General features: G+C 40.3%; 1 protein-coding gene across 10 annotated transcripts in view; it reads left to right on the plus strand.

Moving 5' to 3' along the window:
• Nucleotides 1-299: 299 nt before the first annotated feature.
• The window catches only part of TNS3 (tensin 3), a 340704-nt gene continuing 318708 nt past the window's right edge, over nt 300-22295 (plus strand). For 9 of the 10 annotated variants that reach the window (XM_007061354.4, XM_027823761.3, XM_027823765.3 and 6 more), the window contains exon 1: nt 300-766. In XM_007061354.4, the coding sequence (XP_007061416.2) occupies nt 665-766 (102 nt within the window). In that variant the 5' untranslated portion in view covers nt 300-664. The remainder of the gene's footprint in view (nt 767-22295) is intronic. The other variant, XM_043540492.1, reaches the window with a different exon arrangement.

Consider the following 22295-nt stretch of genomic DNA (forward strand, 5'->3'; position numbering starts at 1 on the left):
AGAGACTACACAAAGAAGCAGGAAATTCCTCCAGATTCTCCCTTTCTAAAATTGTGCTTTCAAGGTCCTTCTTAGTGTCGACTTTAAATAACCATTATTTGCTCTCGAGTTACTTTGGTATTATCAGCTTGCCTTAGTGACAGATTGCTGGATAGCTCTCTTTTCTTCTTTCCAAAAGGAGTACACCCTTCAAAACAGACTGTTTTCCAAGTTATTAGCTTCTTTGTTATTGTATCCATACCATTCAGTGATCCAAAAACCCTCCCACCAGGATAGGAAAGGCTAAGTTTCCCCAGCTGGAGACACAGCTTTAGACACTAGCCCTCTTATTTGTTGTCCCAGCCTCAGAGAGGGCACAATGTGGCCAGCATGGGATTCCGATAAGAAAAGAGAAAAGGCAGAAAGACCAGGACTTTGAGAACAGCAGAACCGGTGGCAGCAAAAGAGCTTCAGCTTGCCTCAACTCCAAGAAGCAAAAGGTCAAATACAGGAAGGTTTTGGCTCACATTTGGATGTTGACTCTCAGCAAAGGGTCGCAGGTTCAAAGCAAATTTGGGGCTGCTTCTTTAGAAAGACAGCAGAGAAGTGGAGTTGATGGGTCCCGTTCACTGAACTGGATTAAAGAGGCTGAGGCTGCAGGTATATCAGATGCCAACAGTGCCTGATGGGCTGTAGAGTGAGTCTGGCTTGCCTGGGGAATGAATTTTGCACAGGACCACTGGATCATCATCATTTGATACAAGACAAGGCTGAGATCATGATTCAGGTATGTGGAATCTGTATATAAATCCGAATAATAAATATAGCTGAGGCTGGGGGGTTGAGGGGAGAGAACAGGAGAGTGTCAGATTACTTTATGCTCCCAGCACTGTTTAAAGCCGCAATTGTCCTTTATTTCCAACTCAGAGATCCTATAGTCTACACATAATTTATCATAATGTGGTTCTGTACAACAAGGTTGGGTGTGTGCAGCAAATATGTTTTAATTAAAGAAAACAAACAGAGAAGTCCTGCCAAAGTCTGAAGTGATTAAATCTATCCCGTTCCCTGCATTATGTCTGTACATAAAGAAAAAAAATCCATTTTAGTTTCCAGTAGTCAGGGTCCAAACTCACAAATGCAAAATCTGCAAGAGAACTTCTTTAATCCACAGTAACCACAGGAGGACACATTGTGGGTTACCAAATTCTGTGGTTTAGTGAGTAAACAAAAAGGCAATTAAAAGTCCCCCAGGATTATTGCATAAAGCAACTGTACTGCTATCCAAAGCAATACATTAATGAAGCCATTGTATCTGTGATTGTGGTAACTTGAGCATTATGTGTGGCATGTCATCCATTGTAACCATATGATCACCTACAAGGCAAAAGTTGCAAGCAGCAAATATGTGTATTCACTTTGGCTGTGGGCCAGTTGCCTAGTTACAGAAAACAGCTTGTCAGTTGGCTGATGTATGAACACCAGAGAATATAGGTGGATAACAGCAATCATTTAATTTGTTCATAACATTTAATAAAGCAAAAGGTTTGCGTGTGCTTGCGGTCCTTTGACTTCTTTTCTATGTGCTTTGTAACGATTATCGATGAATGCTTAGCATTGCAGAATAAAGCTGACATGGCTTCTAACTGAAGATGAAAGTTTCCTTCTACCTGATTTGTGGTCTGCCCACTTCAAAGCTTGAGTGTTCCATTCGGCAGTCATAATGTTAAGAAATGTATATTATTCTCCTATTTTCCATAATGTTCTGGCTTGAACTATACTTGTCTTACTTTTACAAGGCCTGATTCATCAGTGCATCATGGTTTCACCAGTGCATCTGCCAGTTTCAGTGGAGTTGTACTGGCATAAAACTGAACCCAGTGGTACATTTGGCCCACTATCTCTTCAGCTATTCAACATTATATTTTAAATGAAATATGCATTTGAATGGCAATAGATTTGTTTGGAAACCATGGCAAGAATAAGTGTAAATACAAATGGGTCGATCATTTTGGATTACATGACTTCACTTCAAACTCTTTTTGTGAAAAAGTTTGTTCAGCTTTTTTAAAAAAACAACAACAACATTTTTGTGCTCCTCTTGACTTTCTGGATCTCGACAGGACTGGAAGGGAAAGCACCAATATTTCAGGGGAAAGGTTTATTTCTCAGTAGTTCAGGCACAATTAGGTGCTGGAAATACCAGGAGTCTCAGTAGAAATCTTGTTCCTAGGAGAGTTTCAGCCCAACTTTACTTATTCTAGCGGTTCAGAGAAGCATCCATATTTTTGATTTGCTTACCACATTAATACTCTGAACCTTTGAGGATTACAGAGCAGCAGATCTTCTCCCATGGCTTCTTCATGCCTTCTTCCATGTCACTCTAGAGGGTATGTCTATACTGCAAGTGAAAGGTGTGATGGTAGCATGGGTAGGCCTACCTGTGCAAGCTTTATTCTAGCTAGCATGGGTAACAATAGCAGTGTAGATATGGTGTATGGGCTGGTAACCAGAGGCTATACCCAAGGTCCCTGGAGGTTTCTGTGTCTCTCCTGTTAAAGCTGTGCCACAGTGTATAAATAATCAAATAGCCATTGGAGCAGGGACTTGAACTTTGGCCTGCCATATCCTAGGTGAGTGCCCTAACCACGAGGTGATAGTCTTTCTCATTTGCTTTCCTTAGCCCAATGACCATTCATTGACATTATGATTTGCCCCTATGAAAGACCATGAATAGTTATTGGGCCAGGGAAAGAGAGCTCTTGAGGCCAGGAAGAAATTTTCCCCCAGGTGGTATAACATTGGACAAATGACCATCATATATAGTATGGGCTGATTCTTTCTCTCTCTCCTGGCATAGGAGCCTTCATCTGAAAATCATGCTTTGATGCAGTAGGGAAAAAATGGGACTGGGAAAAAATTGTGTTAAAAAGAAATGTTTTTACACATGTGAAATTATCTAAAAGGGGCTTTGTAACACAGAGGCTAAAGTATTTCCAGCAGGTCAGGACAGAATTTAGATGTCATGCCTTGAGATGGTTTCATCATAGTATCACGACATTTAGATCTCTGTGCATGACACAATTGCTGCACTTGGCCTCCAGAGAACCCAATCTACACTACCTAGACAGGAGGCAGAGCTGAACTCTAGCATGATCCAGTCTACTTTAATCCTGGAGGTCCTGAGCATATACTAAGTGTTTACTATTTGGTTACAGATTTACAAATCTTGTGTTTGCACCTGCTCAGTAGTGACTTATGACTATGAGAGTTTATCAGCTAATATTTCCAAAGATTAGATCTAGACTGAGCATGCTTCATCCCCTCAACTCCTACTTGTGCCTGGACTGGTCATGTGCCATCCCCATAATGCAATTGAGCATGCTCCACTGTGGGGCTGAAAGGGCTGAGCAGGACTCCACCGCACTAAAGAATCATTTAGACTTAAACAATTTATTAAGATGTATGAAAAAATGGGCTTAAGTCTCTTTTCATTTAGACCAGTATAAATCAAGAGTGACTCCACTGAAACAAGTGAAATTACATGAGAGACAGGAACATCAGGGCCAATAACTCTTAAAATATTTGTTATAAAATGAGTTTAAAGGAGGGAGCAGTCTACGCAGCTCACAAAGGCTCCAATTTATGCTGCTATTATGCAACAGAAAGCACGAGTCAACGTGTTAACCTCATTAGCTTTTGTTCCATCCAAAAGACTAAAATGAATGGGTCAAAATGCAGAAAGTAAATATTTTTTAAGATTCTGTATTTGTGTATTGATTTTAATCCTTCTCTTCCAACAGGATGTTGTTGTTCCATTAAATGACTACCTGAACTGACACTATTTCTGGCCATCCTTATAAACATTTCATTTATGATTGTAACTAATTAACATCACCCCACTATTTGCAGTACACTTTGGGTATTTCCTATATGACTATACAGAAGTGCCATGACTATTGCTGTAGCAGTATCTGATGGCGAAGTCACGATTTTAAAGTTTTTTTTTTTAAGAATTGCCCAGTATTGTATATCAGTTATGTATTGCCCAAGACTCTACATGGTGGTTCTAGGTTCAACCTTGGCCACATTGTCTGCTGGGCAAAGCCTTTTGATACCTTTGTAGTTCAAGATGAATACCACTCACAGCAACTCAAGGGAGAAATTGTCTGATAGAAAAAAGCCTCAGAAACCTTCTAGTCTGCTCCTCACAGCTGAGCTGAAGTCAAAATTTGAGCTTCAAGGAGGTTAGAAAGATTTGTATTCAGCAGATAGTGCCCTTGGCCCATGCACATGAGGTTGACAGTTTTAACAGCCACAGGTCCTGGTACATGCTATTACTTACCTGTAAAATGTCATTGGAAAAATTCTGACTGATGTTCAGGATCATGTTTAGTGAAACAGAACCATGCTACAGACCACTTGCATTCCATTTACTTAATATGCCCCTCACTTGCATGTTCAGATATTGGACACTATTTATTGTAACTTTTTAAAAGTGATTTATTCTAAATCATTTTCCTTTCATTTATGCATAACTTTATTTCCTTCCATTGCTCTTTTCTTGTCCATCTCACTTTCATTCCTCTTCTTCACAGTTCAAACAATATCAATATTAACCGTTTACATCCTCGTCTCAGAAAATGGTTAGAAAATGAGCCAGAAGCTAAGGAAGGAAAAATGTAGACTTGGCTTTAATGAAGAATTTTTAATATTGGGTCTGATTTTGATATTTTCTAGTGTCATTTGGGAACTATTCCACTATTTAAGTCAGTGGAATTACACTGGTATAAAATCAGCTTGAATTAGATTAGGTTCAATACAAGATATGAGTTGGATTAAAGTAGTAGGGGTGCTGGTTAGAAGTTTTCTGACAGAATATTTTTCAGCTGGAAAATGCCCGTTCATTGAAAGCATAATGTTTTGCAGAAATGTTTCTGTTTAGACTAAAATTTTCCATGAGAAATGGAAAAAATGTGTTACAGTGAGATCAAAATGTTCAATTTTGACTTTTTTTATTGAATATTTATTTTTTCCCCATTTTGAAACAAATTTTCATTTTTTCCCAAATTTTATGTAATATAAAATAAAGTCCAAATCAGAATGAAACTTTTCAATTTGATCAAACTGGAACATTCTGAGTAACTCAAAAATGATATCTTTCTTTCTTTCTTTTCTTGAATAACATTTAATAGGAAATTTTGAATTTTTTTTCTTTTTATTCTATTTGAAAAAAAAAATCACAGGTATTATGTGAAGCAAAAGACCTGTTTTCCACCCATCTCTAGAAGTAATAATAATGAATATTTTCAGTACATTTCATCCAGAAATTTCCAAGTACTGTATAGAGGTGGAAGAGTATTGTTATGGCAGGACTCACCAGATGGCGTCGTTACATGTCTTGCAGGTTCTTTTTCTGAGCATGCAGACAAAGTACAGTTCTTGAAGAAATGCTGTATTTTAGGGATTTTTGTGTGATCCAGGTTCTTTTAAGGGCAAACAGCTAGATCTCTCTCACTAGAGTCAATCCTTGTGGCAGAGCTGCCTCCTGAGAACTGGGCGTTGGTGTTTGAACAGAGTTACTTCAAAGGGGGCTTTGCCTACATGTAGTTTGTGAGCACTTTGTTTAAGCAGTGGTGAGTATAGTGTAAATAAACAAGTTACAGTAAGAACACGCCCAGAGGCCATGTCACTGATTTTTTTCTCCAATGGCAAACTGACCTGCATGGTCCTAACATCTGCCATCAGTCAGCAAAGGGTTGACAATATTATTCCATTGTTACAGATGCAAAGAATGGTAGTTGGTGGTAGAAAAAGGAGTAGAATCCAGGTCACCTAGCCCTTAGTCCAGTGCCTTAATCAATGGGCCACATTACTTCCAAAGTAATAGGTACTCCTGCAAAATGTGGAGAAAGGGGTCAAGTCAGGGGTAGCCCATATAGTTCACTTTACTGGGCCTGTTCTTCACTGATACAATCTTGCAAGGTTCTCAGCACTCTCAGTTCTTGGTGGAAGTCAATGGGAGTTGAGGACAAAATGCGGCCATAATTAAATGCATTTCAAGCACAGTTGCCAACTTTCATGCGGTAAATAAGCACCCGACTTTCACAATAAGTCAAAAATCAAGCTAATCCTGTTTCAAAACAAGGCCCAAACAAGCCAATCCCTAAGAACTCCAACACTCTATGTGACTAGATTCCCCCCAGCATGCAGTCTGGGACAGTGGTGGGCCTGCTGTGCACCCCTGACTCTCTCCCCCCGTTGCCCCTGTTTGCCTCTTACCTCTGCTTGCTGGGAGCCGATCAAAAAAAAAAAAGAAGCAACAAGCTGCAACAAGCTACAAGCCAAAAACTAGCCAACAAGCAATTTGCAAGCCAAATAAGCCAAAAACAAGCCCAATTTCTGCATTTTTTCACGGGTTTGGCATGTCTGATTTCAGGAACATAATATCCAAATAAGCCTCATAGAATAATGAAAAAAAATTCACAAATATTTGTCATTATTCACCAATTGATGAGAAAATGTAAGTAGAATCTTCACAAAGATTCTTTGATCAGAGCTAGCTTTTTAACTGGGATAATTAAATGTTAATAAAATCATCTGTGAATTGTAAGGATATAATTCCATAAATGAGCTCAGGTAATATTATAAATCATGAGAGCAGAGACTGAGTTGTTTGTATAGCCATCAAAACCCACAAATAGCATTATTAACCCTGTAATGCAAAATGTGCTTGGTTTTTAATTGTATTTGAAATGTGGAATAGAATCTATGCTTCTTATGCTTGTACTTCCCTTTCAAGTGCTTCCTGACCCTGACTTAGGCTCTGATCCTGCTCCCATACAATACAATGGTAAAACTCCCTCCCAACATACCCTTGTGACACACATCACCACAGTAAGGGTCTTTGTCCCCCTCTAGTGGCTGTTCCACATAAGTGGTTAATAGGGTAACTACAGCTGGCAGCTATGGTCCTTGTTCTTTTAGCTTAAGCAGGAGAGGCTCAGGCTTTTAGGTCTCAGTTCAGCAACCCATTTATGCATGTGTTAAGGTTGAGCATGGGGTCGAGCAGATTCCTATTCAGCAAATGGAGTTATGTCTTATTGACTTTAATGGGCCTTGAGTATGCGTTGAAAACTGAGTACATGCCTAAGTGTTTTGCTGAATTAGGGCCTTAGTGCAAGAGGTCCAGTGTTTAATCCCCACTGATGACCACTCACAAATACCCTCCTAATTAGCTCCCATTATAACTTCCTACGACTAGAAAACTACCTGATATTTTCCTTCGGTGCATTTCTGCCTCAGATACCCCTGGTGAGCAGCATTCCAGCCTGCTGTGGCATCTCTTCTCACTGGTTTGATTTAACGAATCCCCTAATGCCCATGTGTGAAATTGTACCTGTGATTTTTTTTGTTTTACATGAGTTCACTTGTGTTTAAACCTTCAGCCCATGACTTGATAAATAGATAAAGTTCCTTTACTTTACTCTTGGGCCCTTTACACTTCTCTTTTTCTTCTTTATCCTTGCAACTGTTAGGACTCACTTCCTCCTTCTAATCACCTTTCTTTTCCTTATGCTTCTCTGTCCCACTCAGTAATGTTTTCCTTGGTCTACATTCTCCAAAGTGACTAATAATTTTGGGTGCCCAGCTTGATACATTTTGAAGTGGCCTTATTTTTAGGCATTTGGGTGCTTAGTACTTACTGAAAACCAAGCGCCTTTTAAGGTTTGGGCATAAGAGACCTAAATTTTCATGAGCATTTGTACTTGCTGTGTTGGAAACAGGGGCGGCTCTACCAATTTTGCCGCCCCAAGCAGTCGCCACCGAATTGCCCCCACTGCAATAGTGGTGGAGCTGCCACCGAAAGCTGCCGCAGCAGAAAGAGCGGCAGAACTGCCGCCGAATTGCCGCCACGGGTCACGGACTGCTGCCCCAAGCACCTGCTTGGAAAGCTGGTGCCTTGAGCCAGCCCTGGCTGGAAACTAATTCTGTAGTTCTCATAGAGGAAAAACTTTCACCTGCGGGATTACAAGATCAAACCCTCATTAGAAAATCTGCAAACCTAATCGTGCCGTTAGAATAGAGGTACTGGTTTCTGTGTAAAACTCACATTTATCTAAGAAAGGCCCAGTGCTCATTTGTAGCTAAATACAATGCAGTACCAGGTGATAATGCCTTTCCAAGTTGCAGGAGGTCTGAAGTGGCAGCTTCAGGATGATGATATTCTTATTCTGCTTCATAAATTCAGATGCCCTGCAGAGAGTTGGACCTGTGCTCTAATTTTGCTTTTCACATTTAGCAAGAGGCTGTAGTTCACAACATGATTGGTGGTCGCCTCCCTACATGTAAGTTTGAAGCCAGTTTAAAAGTATCCAAGAGATTGTGGGAGCCAGTGTGATGCCCTCCCTCTATTTATTTATTTATTTGAATGTTTATTATCCAGACTTGGCAGTTGCTAGAGAGGAAGACTTGCTGTACAGTAAATCAGCACTACTTAATGACAAGCCTGAACCCCCACTGGCTGTAGGCTTGAACTGCCTTTATGTAATGAATTTATTTTTGTGACCTGTGACTTTCTGTAATTGATAACTTGTAGGAAAAAGCTTTCCCTGCCAAGTGAACAAAAAACAATTGTTAAATGGGTTTTTCTAAAGACTGCTGAGGTATAGCATCGTGTTTTGACTCCTGTCTCTTTCCTTCCTCTGCCCTGCCCCCTTTTTTAATGCAAAAAGCCAGAATAAACAGGATTAGATTTTCCCCAGTCTTTGTTAGACGTTATTTTGCATTCCAGCTGTGTTTGCTCAGGTTACAGTGGTGAAAAAGAAGCATGAGCCTGCGAATGTGAAGTGTGTGAGGGACTGCGCTCAGTGTTTGCAAAGGGTAGGGATTCCATTTGTCTTGCATTATGTATGCCTGTCCCTCATTGCTCCAAGGAAAGTGGCATGCGCTCACAACCACAAGACATACCCAGAGTCCCCAGTGTGGTTGTATTCTGGTTGCTACCTCGTGATGCCACGTTTTCACTATTGTTACCCATGCTAGCTAGATTAAAGCTAGCATGGGTTTGCGGGCTGTGCTGTGATCACACCTTTGCTTGCTGTGTAGACATACTCTATGAAGTGGCATTTGGGAGTTCATCCATTTTCAGCTTTAAGAGAGGGGCTTTTACACTAAAGGAAACTTAAATATTACAGTAATTTCATATATTCATAAATCATTATCTGTAGTCCCTGTTCTATTTCAGATACTTCTGCTCAGATCAGAATTTTATTTCCCCTCTCCCTCCTGACACATACACAATTTGTTTCTCCTTCTTAATCCTGCAGACAAATCATTGTGATTGTATTTTGTGATACCGCACGTACCATGATTTCACAGCTGCAGGATCAAGTAGGAAGAGAAGACTGGCTGAGAAGGTGCAAGTGAAAATACTCTCACTAGAGCAAGTGCAGCAAGAATAATTATGAAAAACAAGTCAAAAGCACACGGGCTTGTTTATTCTTTCAGTCTGATAGGCTGAAAAACTTGCTGTGATATGAAAGTCCTTCTTTGAAATCTACACCAACAGTAATTAGTCATAGTTAATACTTTACACTACTGCATCTGAAATTAAACCTCACATCTGAAAGTCACAGCTGAATACTTTTTATATAATGGACCAAACAATAATTGAATGTGAACACACCAAAAACTTTGGAGACTTTGTCCGCATTCAGATTTTGCAATTTAGCCCTTTTCTTTACTGTGCCACAACTTTGCAGCTTTTCACCAAACTGCCAACACTGATAAAGTGCATTACAAAGGTGAGTAATTATTAATATTCCTTTTTTACAGATGAGGAATCTGTAGCACATAAATGTGAGATGTCCAAAGACACAAGTCAATGGTGCAGTCAGGAATTAAAATGCAGTTCTTCCAACTTCACTATTCCCTGCTTTAACCATCGGACTACACTGCCTCCCAGGCTAATGCCTGCCTGGATATTTGTTTTGACTCTAGGACATGTATCCTGTTTAAAAAATTTTTAAAAAGAGTATTGCCTTAGACTCATAGACTTCGACTTTAAGGCCAGAAGGGACCATCGTGATCATCTAATCTGACCTCCTGCATATTGCAGGCCACAGAATCTCACCCACCCACACCTGTAATAGACCTCAAACCTATGGCTGAGTTATTGAAGTCCTCAAATCAGTCCTTGTACTGTATCTGTCTGGATTAAGAGACACTAAGTCTCTGGTGGGGCTTTCTACCAAAGTGAGCTCTAAGCTAATGGGAGTAAGAAGGTGCTATAAATATCTGCCTAGCCAGCTTCTGTTTTTAACCACAAAATGAAGTCCTCAGGGCAAAATGATAAAGTCAAGTTCACTTAGCCTCTCAAGACTTGCACTTCTGACTAGGCATCCAACACTTTCATGTAAGGACTCTATTGAACTGACAGAGCTTGCCACAGGGCATCAGGGCCACTGGAAACAGTTCCTTTCAAGTTGTGGCCATTTCTGATGGTAAGATGTGAATCTTTTTTTCATTTTCTTTAGTCCTGGGCTCTGTAGGTAAAATTTTAAGACCTTCTAAGAAAAGAAAAGGAGTACTTGTGGCACCTTAGAGACTAACCAATTTATTTGAGCATAGCTTTCGTCGAATGCATCCGATGAAGCGAGCTGTAGCTCATGAAAGCTTATACTCAAATAAATTGGTTAGTCTCTAAGGTGCCACAAGTACTCCTTTTCTTTTTGCGAATACAGGCTAACATGGCTGCTACTCTGAAACAAGACCTTCTAAGTCACTTAGGAGCCTAAGCTGCATTAAACGTCACCAGGCCTTAAGCTGCTAAGTTACATAGGTGATTTAGGAAATGTTGTCCTATAACTAGATCTCAATCTTGGGCATAGTAATAATAATATTCACTTTGTACCTTCACTCCCTGGTTGTGAATATAAACACACTTTTTAAAAAAATAGAGGAGAATGTTTGTCTTTTAAAAAATGTGTGTGTGTCTGTGTCTCTGCGTGCGGTCATCTTCGGGGTCTTTCTACTCATTTCTCAAGTTCTTTTTGAAACCTACTATGTGTTTTTGACCACATGACTGGAATGTTGGTATATTATTTTTAAATCACTCAGCAAGGGGCACTAAGTCAGGACTCAGGTTGGGAACATACCGTAGAGCCATTCATTGCCTTAGATCATCATGTGTTAAGGTTGGACTGTGCCTTATTTGCACTGCCTTGCACAGGGAGTAGTGTGCAGCTGCACCATCCAAGCAGAAGCTCCAGGAAGTATTGGGTCAAATTTACCCATGTCCCAGTGCAGAGCCCAGTATAGGGATGGTGAGGAGGCAGTTTGGGCTTCCCCAGCTCTGGAGCTGCCAGGAGCCACTTAGCCCCTGGTGCTGGAGCTGCCCTAACTTCTGCCTAACTGCTCAGGGTGCTTAAGTGCCTTGAGAGGTGAGCAATATTTGGAGTGTAGGACCACTCCAGAACAACTCTTCCTACCCCAAGAGGGTTCAAATATGGGGGGGATTGGCGGTGAGGCTGCAGAGCAATAGTAAATAGGATTCACTGTGCCTAAAGAAGGTACTTTGTCTCCAGGAGCTCTGTGTGGCATGGGAAAAGTGACCGCTGCTCTGCCCTGTAAGGAGAGTACAGAGCGTGCTCCTTTCTGTGGCCAAGGATAGTGATTTTTGCCTGGCCCCTGCCCAGGGTGGAGGGCTCTTTACACCATCACGGGGGAAAGACACAAACTAACTCAGGAGAGGGCAGATTGACTATAACCCTGGTAATATGGAAATATTCCATAATCTTCTTCCTCTTTTTTAAATGTTGCAGCACTGCCAGTAATGAATCAGAACACGGTGCCATGAACAGCTTTTTGTTTATCACAAACTCTTCCAAGGGGGGGAAATACTGGTCAGTGTCTTGTTTCTATTGTTCCCCATCCTCTGTTGTCAAAGTACCAAACTCTAATGGAAATCCTACTCTTCATGCTTTTTGTGAGTCATCCAAACAATCAGAGCAGCACAAAATTATTTTTAAAAGCGATTAAAGACTCACAGAAGCAGTGCAAGTTTGGTGCTTGAAAGAGCAAAAGGTTTTCATTATATTTTAAGGGAAACCCTTTTTCATGTCCATATAAATCCAACGGGCATGGAATGTCTGCTTCCTGCCAAATCTGGCATTAACTCTGGCTGTCACTTAAAGGGAAATTAAAACCATTTGGGTCTTCATCCTTGAAGGCTCTTCCCTACACCAGTGTGTTACAGTTTACTGTGATGTCAGTTTATGGTGACTTAGTGCAACTGAGCATACATAGACCTTAATTCAGGAAGATATTAAGCACATAGCTAAGTTTAAGAATGAGTCGTCCCATTGGCTTCAATAAGATTTAAGCATGTGCTAAAGTGTGTTGCTGAATTGGGGCCTACCTCTGTTTTTTGATATGGAGATATCAAAGATTGAGCTCAAGGTGTGGAATTTGAATCTGGATTTCAGGCACTGTAAAGTTCAGCAATGTTTCAAAACGTGGTTTTCTTTTGAGCCCATCTTAAAATTGAGCTTGATTGCTCCTGACCCCTATGTGACCAGGGGAGGGGCACCTCATGCTGTGCACATGTGCTGGACACAACAGCAATACTTGTGCTCCTTTGCGAGCAAGAACTGCAAGTATAGTGTTCACTAGATTTTGCTAGTGACATGACCTACCTCGCTGTACCAAGCAGAGGAATTGGCCCATGTGGAGGGGAGTATATCACTAGATCGCCTAGCTCTGTGCACTACTGTTGTATCCTCTTTGAAAGGGAGGAGAGGAGGTTCCTCTATTCTCCAGTGGCATACAATAGGCACTTCTATGAAGAGTTCATAAGATATCTAATATACGGCCTTTTGCTGATCTAGGACTGATAATTCCCATTTCACCTTCAAGGAGATTAATTTTATAGAGATTAATTTTACTTTCTCTGTAAAATTAATCTCTTTGGAGGCGGCAAGGGAATGTTTGGGGGCAAAAGAAGAAACCTTGAATCATAGTAACAAGAACTCTCTGTTTTTATTCACACAAGTGACTTTTTTTCAATCATTTGTCAGATATGAACCAGGGACCTAGATATAGAAAGCATTATAGCTGTTCGCCATTGAACCACTTCAGGATTACATGTGGCTCATTTTCCCTGGAACAGTTCTCACTTTGGCTTTAATTCAGTAAAGCATCCTTATTTGGGACAGACCTTAGACCATGTGCTTAAGTACTTTCTTGAGTTGTGTCTCAAAGCAGCAAGGTAGGCGGACAGAATATTCAAACAGGCATGAAATATCATTACCAACACTAAGCCATTACACTGTGACCTTTAACAATTTTTCAAAGAAAAACAAATGTATTCTTAATGTATTTATGAGCAATGGATTGTGCCCCTAAAAGGAGCAATACCATTATTGCAACCCACCCCCTCCAAATACAAAGGACATTTGTTTTACTCTAATCTTGTTCTCCATTTGTAATCCATCTGTCACAGAGAAAGAGGCCACTTGCACCAAATATTCATAAGCAATGTGGAATTCATCAGTGGCCTGCTTGCCCGTTTTCACTGAAAACTACCTCCCACCTTGAGAAGTACTAGAAATTCTTCTCAAATGACTAGAGTTCAGTTCTGGGTGGGCTATTATTCCAAAGTTGCTCGTGAGCATATGTCTCCGTGCTTCATGTATTTGCTTTACATTTGATAGTTCTATGGAAGCTTTTAGTGTCAATATGAAAATTCCAAGATGTGGTTTGAAAGTCTTGAAAATCAAAACCAACCCTGATTTCAGCACTACTGTAGTGCTTTAGATTAAAATTGGAATAACTAGTGTAGCTAGCTAGAGCACAGTCTTTCTACTTCAGATTTATTTAAATTCTTTCAGCTCCAACGCCAAGCAATGCCAACTGCTTGTATAAATAGAAGGACTGTTACACGAGACTGGAAAAGAAACATTCCATTTTTCTGGGACTGTCCTACAGAATTTAATAGGAAATTTAATATCTCTGCTGTAGGATGGTTTACAAAACGTTTAGAAGGGATATTGTTCATTATTAAATTCTATGAGATTTTAGAGTAATTTCTATAGGACTGTATCAAATTTCTGTGAAACCCTTTTTGTTTCATCTCTGATATATTCTATAGGACTCTTCCATAAGGGAAGTTCTCTGTTAAACTTGATTACAAACAAATAAAAATGCTACATCTGTCTGGCTTTGTAGAGTTGTCTATCTGACCACCGCTATAGTATCAAAGCACTTCCCTGGGAAATTACAATGCAATAGTATTTTACCGCAGTGGTTAAAAATGCTACATCTTACAGTAATGATAAATGCAGTGTCTTAGGCAATGACTGCAATCATTTTTAAATAAATGAAGATAGCTGTCAATTGAATTCCTGTCTTAACTCCTTTGTATCTCTAACATGGGTACAACCATAACCAAGGATATGAACTTATCCAAACACAATGGGGAAAATATCCAAATCAGCACTTACTCAGAAGTTTGACTGTTCGGACTGAGGATAAAAATATGAAGTGGGAATTTTCAAGGCTTCAAGATATGAAGCAGGGACTTTGATTTGGGCCTGTTCATAGTATTTAGAAGTCAGCTAGATAGTATCCAAGTCATGGATCGCTGTTCAGTCCTTTCTCTACTTGCCACGTCTGACATGAAGGTGGGTGGTAGAAGTCAGCTTGTGTATCAAAAACAGAAAAAACTTGGGGGGGTCAACAAAAATTGGAAAGATTTTGACAAAAAAGTATTTTGGGGGGATGGGGTGATTGCCATTTAGTTGAAAAGCTATTTTCTGTAGATGTTTTTCTTTTTTGGGTAGCCTATGGCCCTGGGTTCCTGCAGATCCCTTGGGGGCAAAACCACTGCTTGGTCCATGGTTGAGTGGGAAAGGCAAACCTTGCTGTTGTGTGAATAATTCAGAGAAAACTCTTCAGACAACATTCTTCCCCTCAAATCATTTTCTGTGGGAAGGGGCAATCTGGGCCATTGTTTTTAAGATGGGAGGCAAGATAAAATGTGAAACCTTGCCAATAGATTTTACAAGTAGAAAGCTGAAAAATATTACTCGTGTCATTATAAAGCTTGCCCAAATTAATTATTTTCATATTGAGGCCTAAAGCTCTGTGAACGCACAGAACACTTTGAAGCTATGCTAGAAAAATACATGCCCAGTTCATTTTAAACAGCTTAAAGTTGTGTCTAAGGCTGTGAATTCATAGGATTCTGTAGGATCCTGAGTAAACTTGATTACCTCAGTATTTGGGTAAAATTAAAAAAAAAATCTCCATTATGTATTTTTTTTAATCTCCTGTGTGTGTTTGTTTAACTGGGGGCAGAATTTTGCTATGAAACGCAATGATTTTTTTTAAATTATAATTTAATCACTATAGTGTCCTTTAATATTGTTTTGCATATGTGTGTTGGGTTTTGCTTAAAATTAGCTTTTAAAAAAAACCCTCTATATTGAAAAATAACTTGTATTATTAATTCTAATTGTGTTTTTAAAAGTTATGTCTTTCAAAGCCTTTTTCTCCACACAAATTACTTTTGGTTGCTCCATATAAGCTGCTTTTGCACTTTTGCCCTTTTCTTCATGATGAAATATTTATCTAATGGACTACAGCTGCAGTAATGTTTCATAGATGGAGGAGGACATGTTGCCACCACTCACTCACTCCTTCATGATCCTGTTGAACATGTGAATTGTATTTAATTATACACAAAAAAGAAGAAGTGAAAAAGTCCTCTGAGAAAAAAGTTCATTAGTTTTGGTGCCTGCAAAACGTGGGTTCGAATGTCTAAATAAATACAATAAAAATACTATCATTGTTCAGCGAGTGTGCATGGGAAAAAATAGGGAATGATGTAGTAACATTATAACAAGTAAGGGAAAGATACAGACTTTGTGTGGGTCTGTTTCAGGCTTAAACTGTGCCTTTTTCCCATGCTGCGTCGGTGTTGTAGAGAAAAGATGGCTTGGCTAATACACATGACTTACTGCTGCCTGGTAATGACACATATGGGGCTCAGCAGAAGGACACTGCACAGGTGATTTAGATTTTATGTATAGATTTCTCAAGTCCTGCCCACATCTCCCAGTAGAAGCGTGTATCGTAGTTTGGCTGCTGCTGCTATCATCATCTGAAAAGTATCCTGAATAATTCCACGACCCTTTTGCTGAGATCTGGGTTGTGCCCTGTGCAGTCCGTTCTAACTCTACTATGTCAAGAACTGTTGAAAGACAAAGCACCCTAGAAGACAAGGCTTCTTCTGCATCTTGGCAGGGGGTTAGACTAGATGACCCTTGTGGTTTCTTCTAACCCTATGATTCAGTCTTCACTCCCTCTATTTCATGACAGAATGGCCTGAGATGAAAGTCAAAGCTACAAAAGACCCACCACAGCTCATTTCATCGGCTTAGTAGAGGAGATTTTTATGCTCCCTTATTTAACAAACTTGATGTATGTTTGTTAGTAAATGCAAATACATTACATCTATATGTGTGTGTATATCTAATTACTGGGTACCAGAATTATGAATCTGAGTACCCCCTCATGCAAAGATTTGGAGATGGTTGAAGATCTGGACCTGAACTTTGTGATTACAGAGATCATAATCTGACTACCACTGAACTTGTTGGGTGGTGGTAGGGAAATGTCTGAAATCTGAATGTGCCTGTAGCTTGTGGCAGAATTATATGTTTAAAAATATGTATGGTCACTTTAGCTGGCCCATCTATCCCTCTTCTACCCCCTCCAAGAGAAAAATCCTTCTTGTAGTTACTGTAACTAGAATCACATTTCCCAGATCTTTGGCTACAATCTCTAAGTAGCGAACATTTCAGATATACTGCACAGGGTCTCAGTATCAATTTAATATCTGAGATGTCCTCTACATACAGATTATCCTGCCCTTTCGGGAGATAGACTTGACCTAATCTAATGATTCTTGGCTTAAGACACTTCTGGCATTGGCAATAAGCTCCTGTAGCATCCACTCTCTGAGCTGCTTAGATTCTGCCAAGGTTCTACCATTTCCTTCCTCCATCCCAGAAACCAGAGCCAGGATGAGGAAGTAATAGAAAAGGTATTTAGGGAACAGAGTTGCTGACACCACAGATAATTATGGTACTGTGTGGTCTGGATTTATACCACAATGACTGCATTGTAACATTGAACCAGGGTGCAACTTCATGATGTGATTGTTGTTATGCAGTCAGGGAGGTTTCTGCTCCCTGATTATTTGGTGGCTCTCCAAAGCTGACTTCCATTGATCTAAGTAAAAAGAAAAGGAGTACTTGTGGCACCTTAGAGACTAACCAGTTTATTTGAGCATGAGCTTTCGTGAGCTACAGCTCACTTCATCGGATGCATAGCATATCGTGGAAACTGCAGAAGACATTATATACACACAGAGACCATGAAACAAAACTTCCTCCCACCCCACTCCCGTGCTGGAAATGGCTCTACTTGATGATCACTTTAGATAAGCTGTTGCCAGCGGGGGAGTGGGGTGGGAGGAAGTTTTGTTTCATGGTCTCTGTGTGTATATAATGTCTTCTGCAGTTTCCACGATATGCTATGCATCCGATGAAGTGAGCTGTAGCTCACGAAAACTCATGCTCAAATAAATTGGTTAGTCTCTAAGATGCCACAAGTACTCCTTTTCTTTTTACGAATACAGACTAACACGGCTGTTACTCTGAAAATTGATCTAAGTGTTCCTTATCTTCAACTGTTGTGATGCCAAGTAAAAACCTGCAGAAGGGAAGCAGATGTCTGTGGGACAAGTTATAAGCAGTAGTTTCATGTGGGATGAACCGGCAGGGTTGTTGGGGTTTTTTTTAATCGGCTATGAAAATGATTTGTTACAGGCCACAGAATCATTGTTAACCAGGTTCCCATCATTAAATGCAATGGACTGCATGGGAAAACGGAAAGCCTGCTTCAGATGGAGGTTTCTTTTGAGCCAGATGGATGACATTTGAGAACTCAAATTAAAGTGCCAAAGGGAAAAAAGGGTGATAATTACAGCATCAGCCATAATGCGAACTTTCGAGAAAACAAATGAAATTGTAGGCCATAAACGTCAGTGGCAAAGTGCACCCAGCAGTCATTCCAAAAGGACATAGTTTCTTCCTATTCAAACAGTGGGATGCTAACCAGATTTGGCTGGAGTGCTTTTTCCACCCCCGTCAGCAGGAAACAAGTTGAGGCTTTTGAGGCCCAATACAGCACCGTCGATTAATAGTAAAAGCTACATTTTGCCTTGCCTTTCTGACAGATTTCAGAAAAATCCCACATAGCAGTTGTAGATTGTTGACAATACTGGTTTTACTGCACTCACTGCATCCTCCTTGAGAAACCATCCATGTGAAAAGAAAAGGAGTACTTGTGGCACCTTAGAGACTAACCAATTTATTTGAGCATAAGCTGGTTAGTTAGTTAGTCTCTAAGGTGCCACAAGTACTCCTTTTCTTTTTGCGAATACAGACTAACACGGCTGTTACTCTGAAACCTGTCATCCATGTGAGTTTAGCAGTCAGAGTGTTAGAGAGAGCTATTCTGGTCAGCGGCCGCTGGGTTTTTGCTTGTGTGCATTTCACACAAATCCCGATATCCTGAGAGACAAGTCCTTTTGCAGGTGAAAAAACAGCTTCTGGGAGGCGAGGACTGTTTTATCTTTAGATCTTGTCAGACCTATTGGGTGGATAGTCCCCTGGGGTGAAATCCTGTCTCCACTGAAGTTAATAGCAAAACTCCTGTTGACTTCAGTGGGGCCAGAATTTAGAAAACTTTAAGCCTCTTTATAGTTGTCCCTGGCCCTTCTGATGAAGATTTTGCTCTTCAGCCAAGTGCTAACACAGTAGGATTAGAGAATTAATGAAAAGATCTTCATGATGCCTTTTGAGTAGAATGGGTCAGAAAACCCGTTTACACTGTGGTGGTCCCAACAGTCTCTACAGAAATTAAAGATGGGAGGTTTCAAAGGGGCCTTATGGCCAGACTTTCAAAGGTCTTTAGGCACCTAAACATCAGATAGGCACCTCCTAGGAAATTTCAAAAGCACCTAAGCAGGGTAGGCTCCTAACGCCCATTGAAATGATGAGGTAATCAGCCATAGAAGTGGAAACACATAGCCTTCTACACGTTTCAAACAGGCCTGGCCAACTAGCAGATGGACACGGATATTTCATGAAGAACAACAAAAGAGAACAATCCCCACCACCTCCCATGCCCTTCCCCCCACATTTTTGTCATAGGGATATTTGTTGTGATTTACTGATGAGTTACTATGGGAAGTTATAAAAATATCCCTTCAAAAATATTAGAGAGAAGTTATGAGAAGTACTGAGAGAAGTTATGCCAAAACTCTTGCCATTTACCCCAGAGCTTGCAGTTCCTATTTTAGAACAGGCAAAACAATACTATCTGTTTCACAAAGGACTCTGAATCTACAGCATAGTCACAAACAAAAAGGAAAAAGCTGTCCATGTTCCCACTTTTTATTGATTTTGAGCTCCTCATTTGTATATTATTTTAAAAACATCCCTCTCCTGCTGGCTTGAAATGGCCTAGTACGTATAAATGATTTCATCGTTTCCTTTTTTCCGCTGCTTTAACCACACCCTGCGTTAGCACAGGAAAAGAATTTTATCTTCCAGGGCTCACTGCAAGGTGACAGTGGTTGCATTCAGGAGCCATATGTGCATTTTGATTATTGATCCCTGTAGCTGTATCTGAATTATACAAGCTTTGTTTATAGATCTAACTATGCTGGGCAGGGTGGCTGTCCTTATGCCTGACCCCTAAAAACGAGGACCGGGAACAAATCTAGTCCACAGAGAAATACAGAGTCAACTGCATGGTCTGTTGTGTTGTACCTGCTTCAGAAGCAGTGGTGGATAATCTGTCAATGGTGGGACGTGTGAGGGTCTTGTTCTTCATTAATCAAAAGACTGCTTGGTAAGAGCAGTAGGTATACTGATGGGAAAAGTCTATGAAATCATTTTTTTGTTTTAACCTAAACCTCTCCATTTTCACTTGTTTTGTTATGGGGAAAATCCTGCCAGGAAGCATATCCATTATGCAAAATGTTGACAAAAAGAAGGCATTCGTTGAAGTTACGCAACTGTAACACAGTTATTGTTAGCTCTGAAAGGGACTGTCTTTTTATTGTGTGTTTGCACAGTGCCTAGCACTGGTACTTGGCGGGAGCTTCTAGGCACTATGGTAGTAAAAAAAATAATAATAATAATTAATACTGACTGAGGGGCTAGCAGGACTGATAAGTGAGCAGGGCCATCACTGCAGTGAGGCAGTAAGCAGCGCTCTCCCTACTTCTCAGAGCCTACTCATATGGCCGGGCCTGGCTCCACTCTGAGAATCCTCGGTTCTTTGGTGGTCACTACTAGGAGGATTTGAGCTTCAATGAATGCTGCCTCTATACAGTCTGAAGCTGCTGCTACTTCTATCCTTGTCTGCTTCTTCCTACCATCTCTGTGCAGAGAGGCAGTTGCCTCATATCCACCTCTCATATGCTTAACCCTCCAGTGATTGGGGGAAAGGAGTGAAGGACAAATAAGGAGTTTCAAGTTGCTAGAGGGGCAAGAGGAGCCCAGGGGAGATCCCAAGGGATAGGGAGCTATGGAAAAATGTGGGATAGGTGGGCTGCCGTAAAGGTGTGTCTGAGGAAACTTTTAGGAGATGGAGTGTGAAAGACACCCCCAGTTACCCTATAGAGATAGGACTGCAGGGAGGAGAAGAAAAAATGCCAGGGGAGGGTGAAAGCAAGGTGGGAGGGAGAGAGAGAGAAAGACTAGTTGGAAAAGGGGGACAGAAAAATGGAAATACTTGAGGAAGGGGAGGGAAGGTGTTGAGGGATCTGTGGATGGTAGGAAGGAGAGATGGTTAGTTGAGCGTGCAGGGGAAGGAAGATATTCCAGGCAGGAAGGGAAAGATGGGAAGGCTGGGTAAGAAGAGAAAGGGGAAAGTCTGCAGGGAGAAAGGGTACAAGATTGGGGAAGAGCAGGAGACACCACTCCAAGTGTCAGGGAAATGACCTGAGTCAGTAGTAAATGCTTTGCTCTGATCCTTGTGTTGGTAGAAACATGTCATTCATTATCAGTGAATCCGCTGGTTTCTACTGCCCAAACTATGCATTCAGCAGAGGAAAATCTTTGTGAGTTTCTGTTGCAAGTATTGGCAACTTAAGATCCAAAAAACAAAATACAAAACAGAATGAACTACTCTGGGCATAAACTTTGCTGCTGACCTGGGTTAATGGTTACTTTCCCCACCAGAGGGCAGCACAATCTACCAATTTTGCAGGCGTTTATGAATTAGCTGTGTTGACCGATGTAATAAAGATATAGATAAACGTCCTATACAAAAAGAAGTATCTGAATTTGAAAGGGACACTGTCCTATCACTTTTGAAAACAGGAAAAAAAAACTAGGTCCATGCATTTCTTTGTGTGCCTATTTTTCTGTCTTTCTGGAAGAGTAAAGAATTCAATAAAAATGATAGACTACAGGCTTATTGAACTAACCTTTAGAGTTGAATATAGAATTAGAATATCCTTGTTATTGAATTCTATAAGATGGCTCAAAAATCCTTATAGAACGTAACAAAATGAAAACCTTTCTATAAGTTTTGAGAGTAATTCCTGAAGAACCCCATTGGTTTCAATCCCTATTATGTTTTATAGGAATATTCCAAAACAAATGCTATAATCTTCAATTATTCTGGAGGATGTGCACATGTACTCTCCTGACTGACACATGTCAGTGATAACACATGCAACCTATGCAGCTCTGTGCTGATGATCACTGTAGAAATATTTAGGATAGATGGTATATGGCATGCAGTAAAGGGAGGAGAAAACCCCACTAAGGAAACATTTAGATGTCAATTTGTATAGAGTTACAGTGAAATCTGTATATAGCAGAAGTTTATTGGTCTGCCTTCTGTCTTTTGAGACCATCCCAAGTGTACTCCACAGTTTTATTTGAAGACCACTTCCGTTAAGCTGCTAATGTTTGTTGGTCTCTTGAGTAGTCACTCAAGATGGCCTTCAATATATTAAAAAGAATAGCATAAAATGTATTTTAAATATTGTGAAAAATACTATCAATTTCATTTTATTAAGATGGCTTGCACACATGTCCCACTGCGATAGAGAAACAGCGGATTTTTTTTTGTTGTTGATCATGTTTCAGACTGAGATTGCATCTTGTTTGAAAAAAGGACATCTTGTGAAAGTGACTTTTTTCTTTATTTCTGAAATGTGC

The sequence above is a fragment of the Chelonia mydas genome, chromosome 2, assembly GCF_015237465.2.
Source record: "Chelonia mydas isolate rCheMyd1 chromosome 2, rCheMyd1.pri.v2, whole genome shotgun sequence".
Taxonomy (NCBI): domain Eukaryota; kingdom Metazoa; phylum Chordata; order Testudines; family Cheloniidae; genus Chelonia; species Chelonia mydas.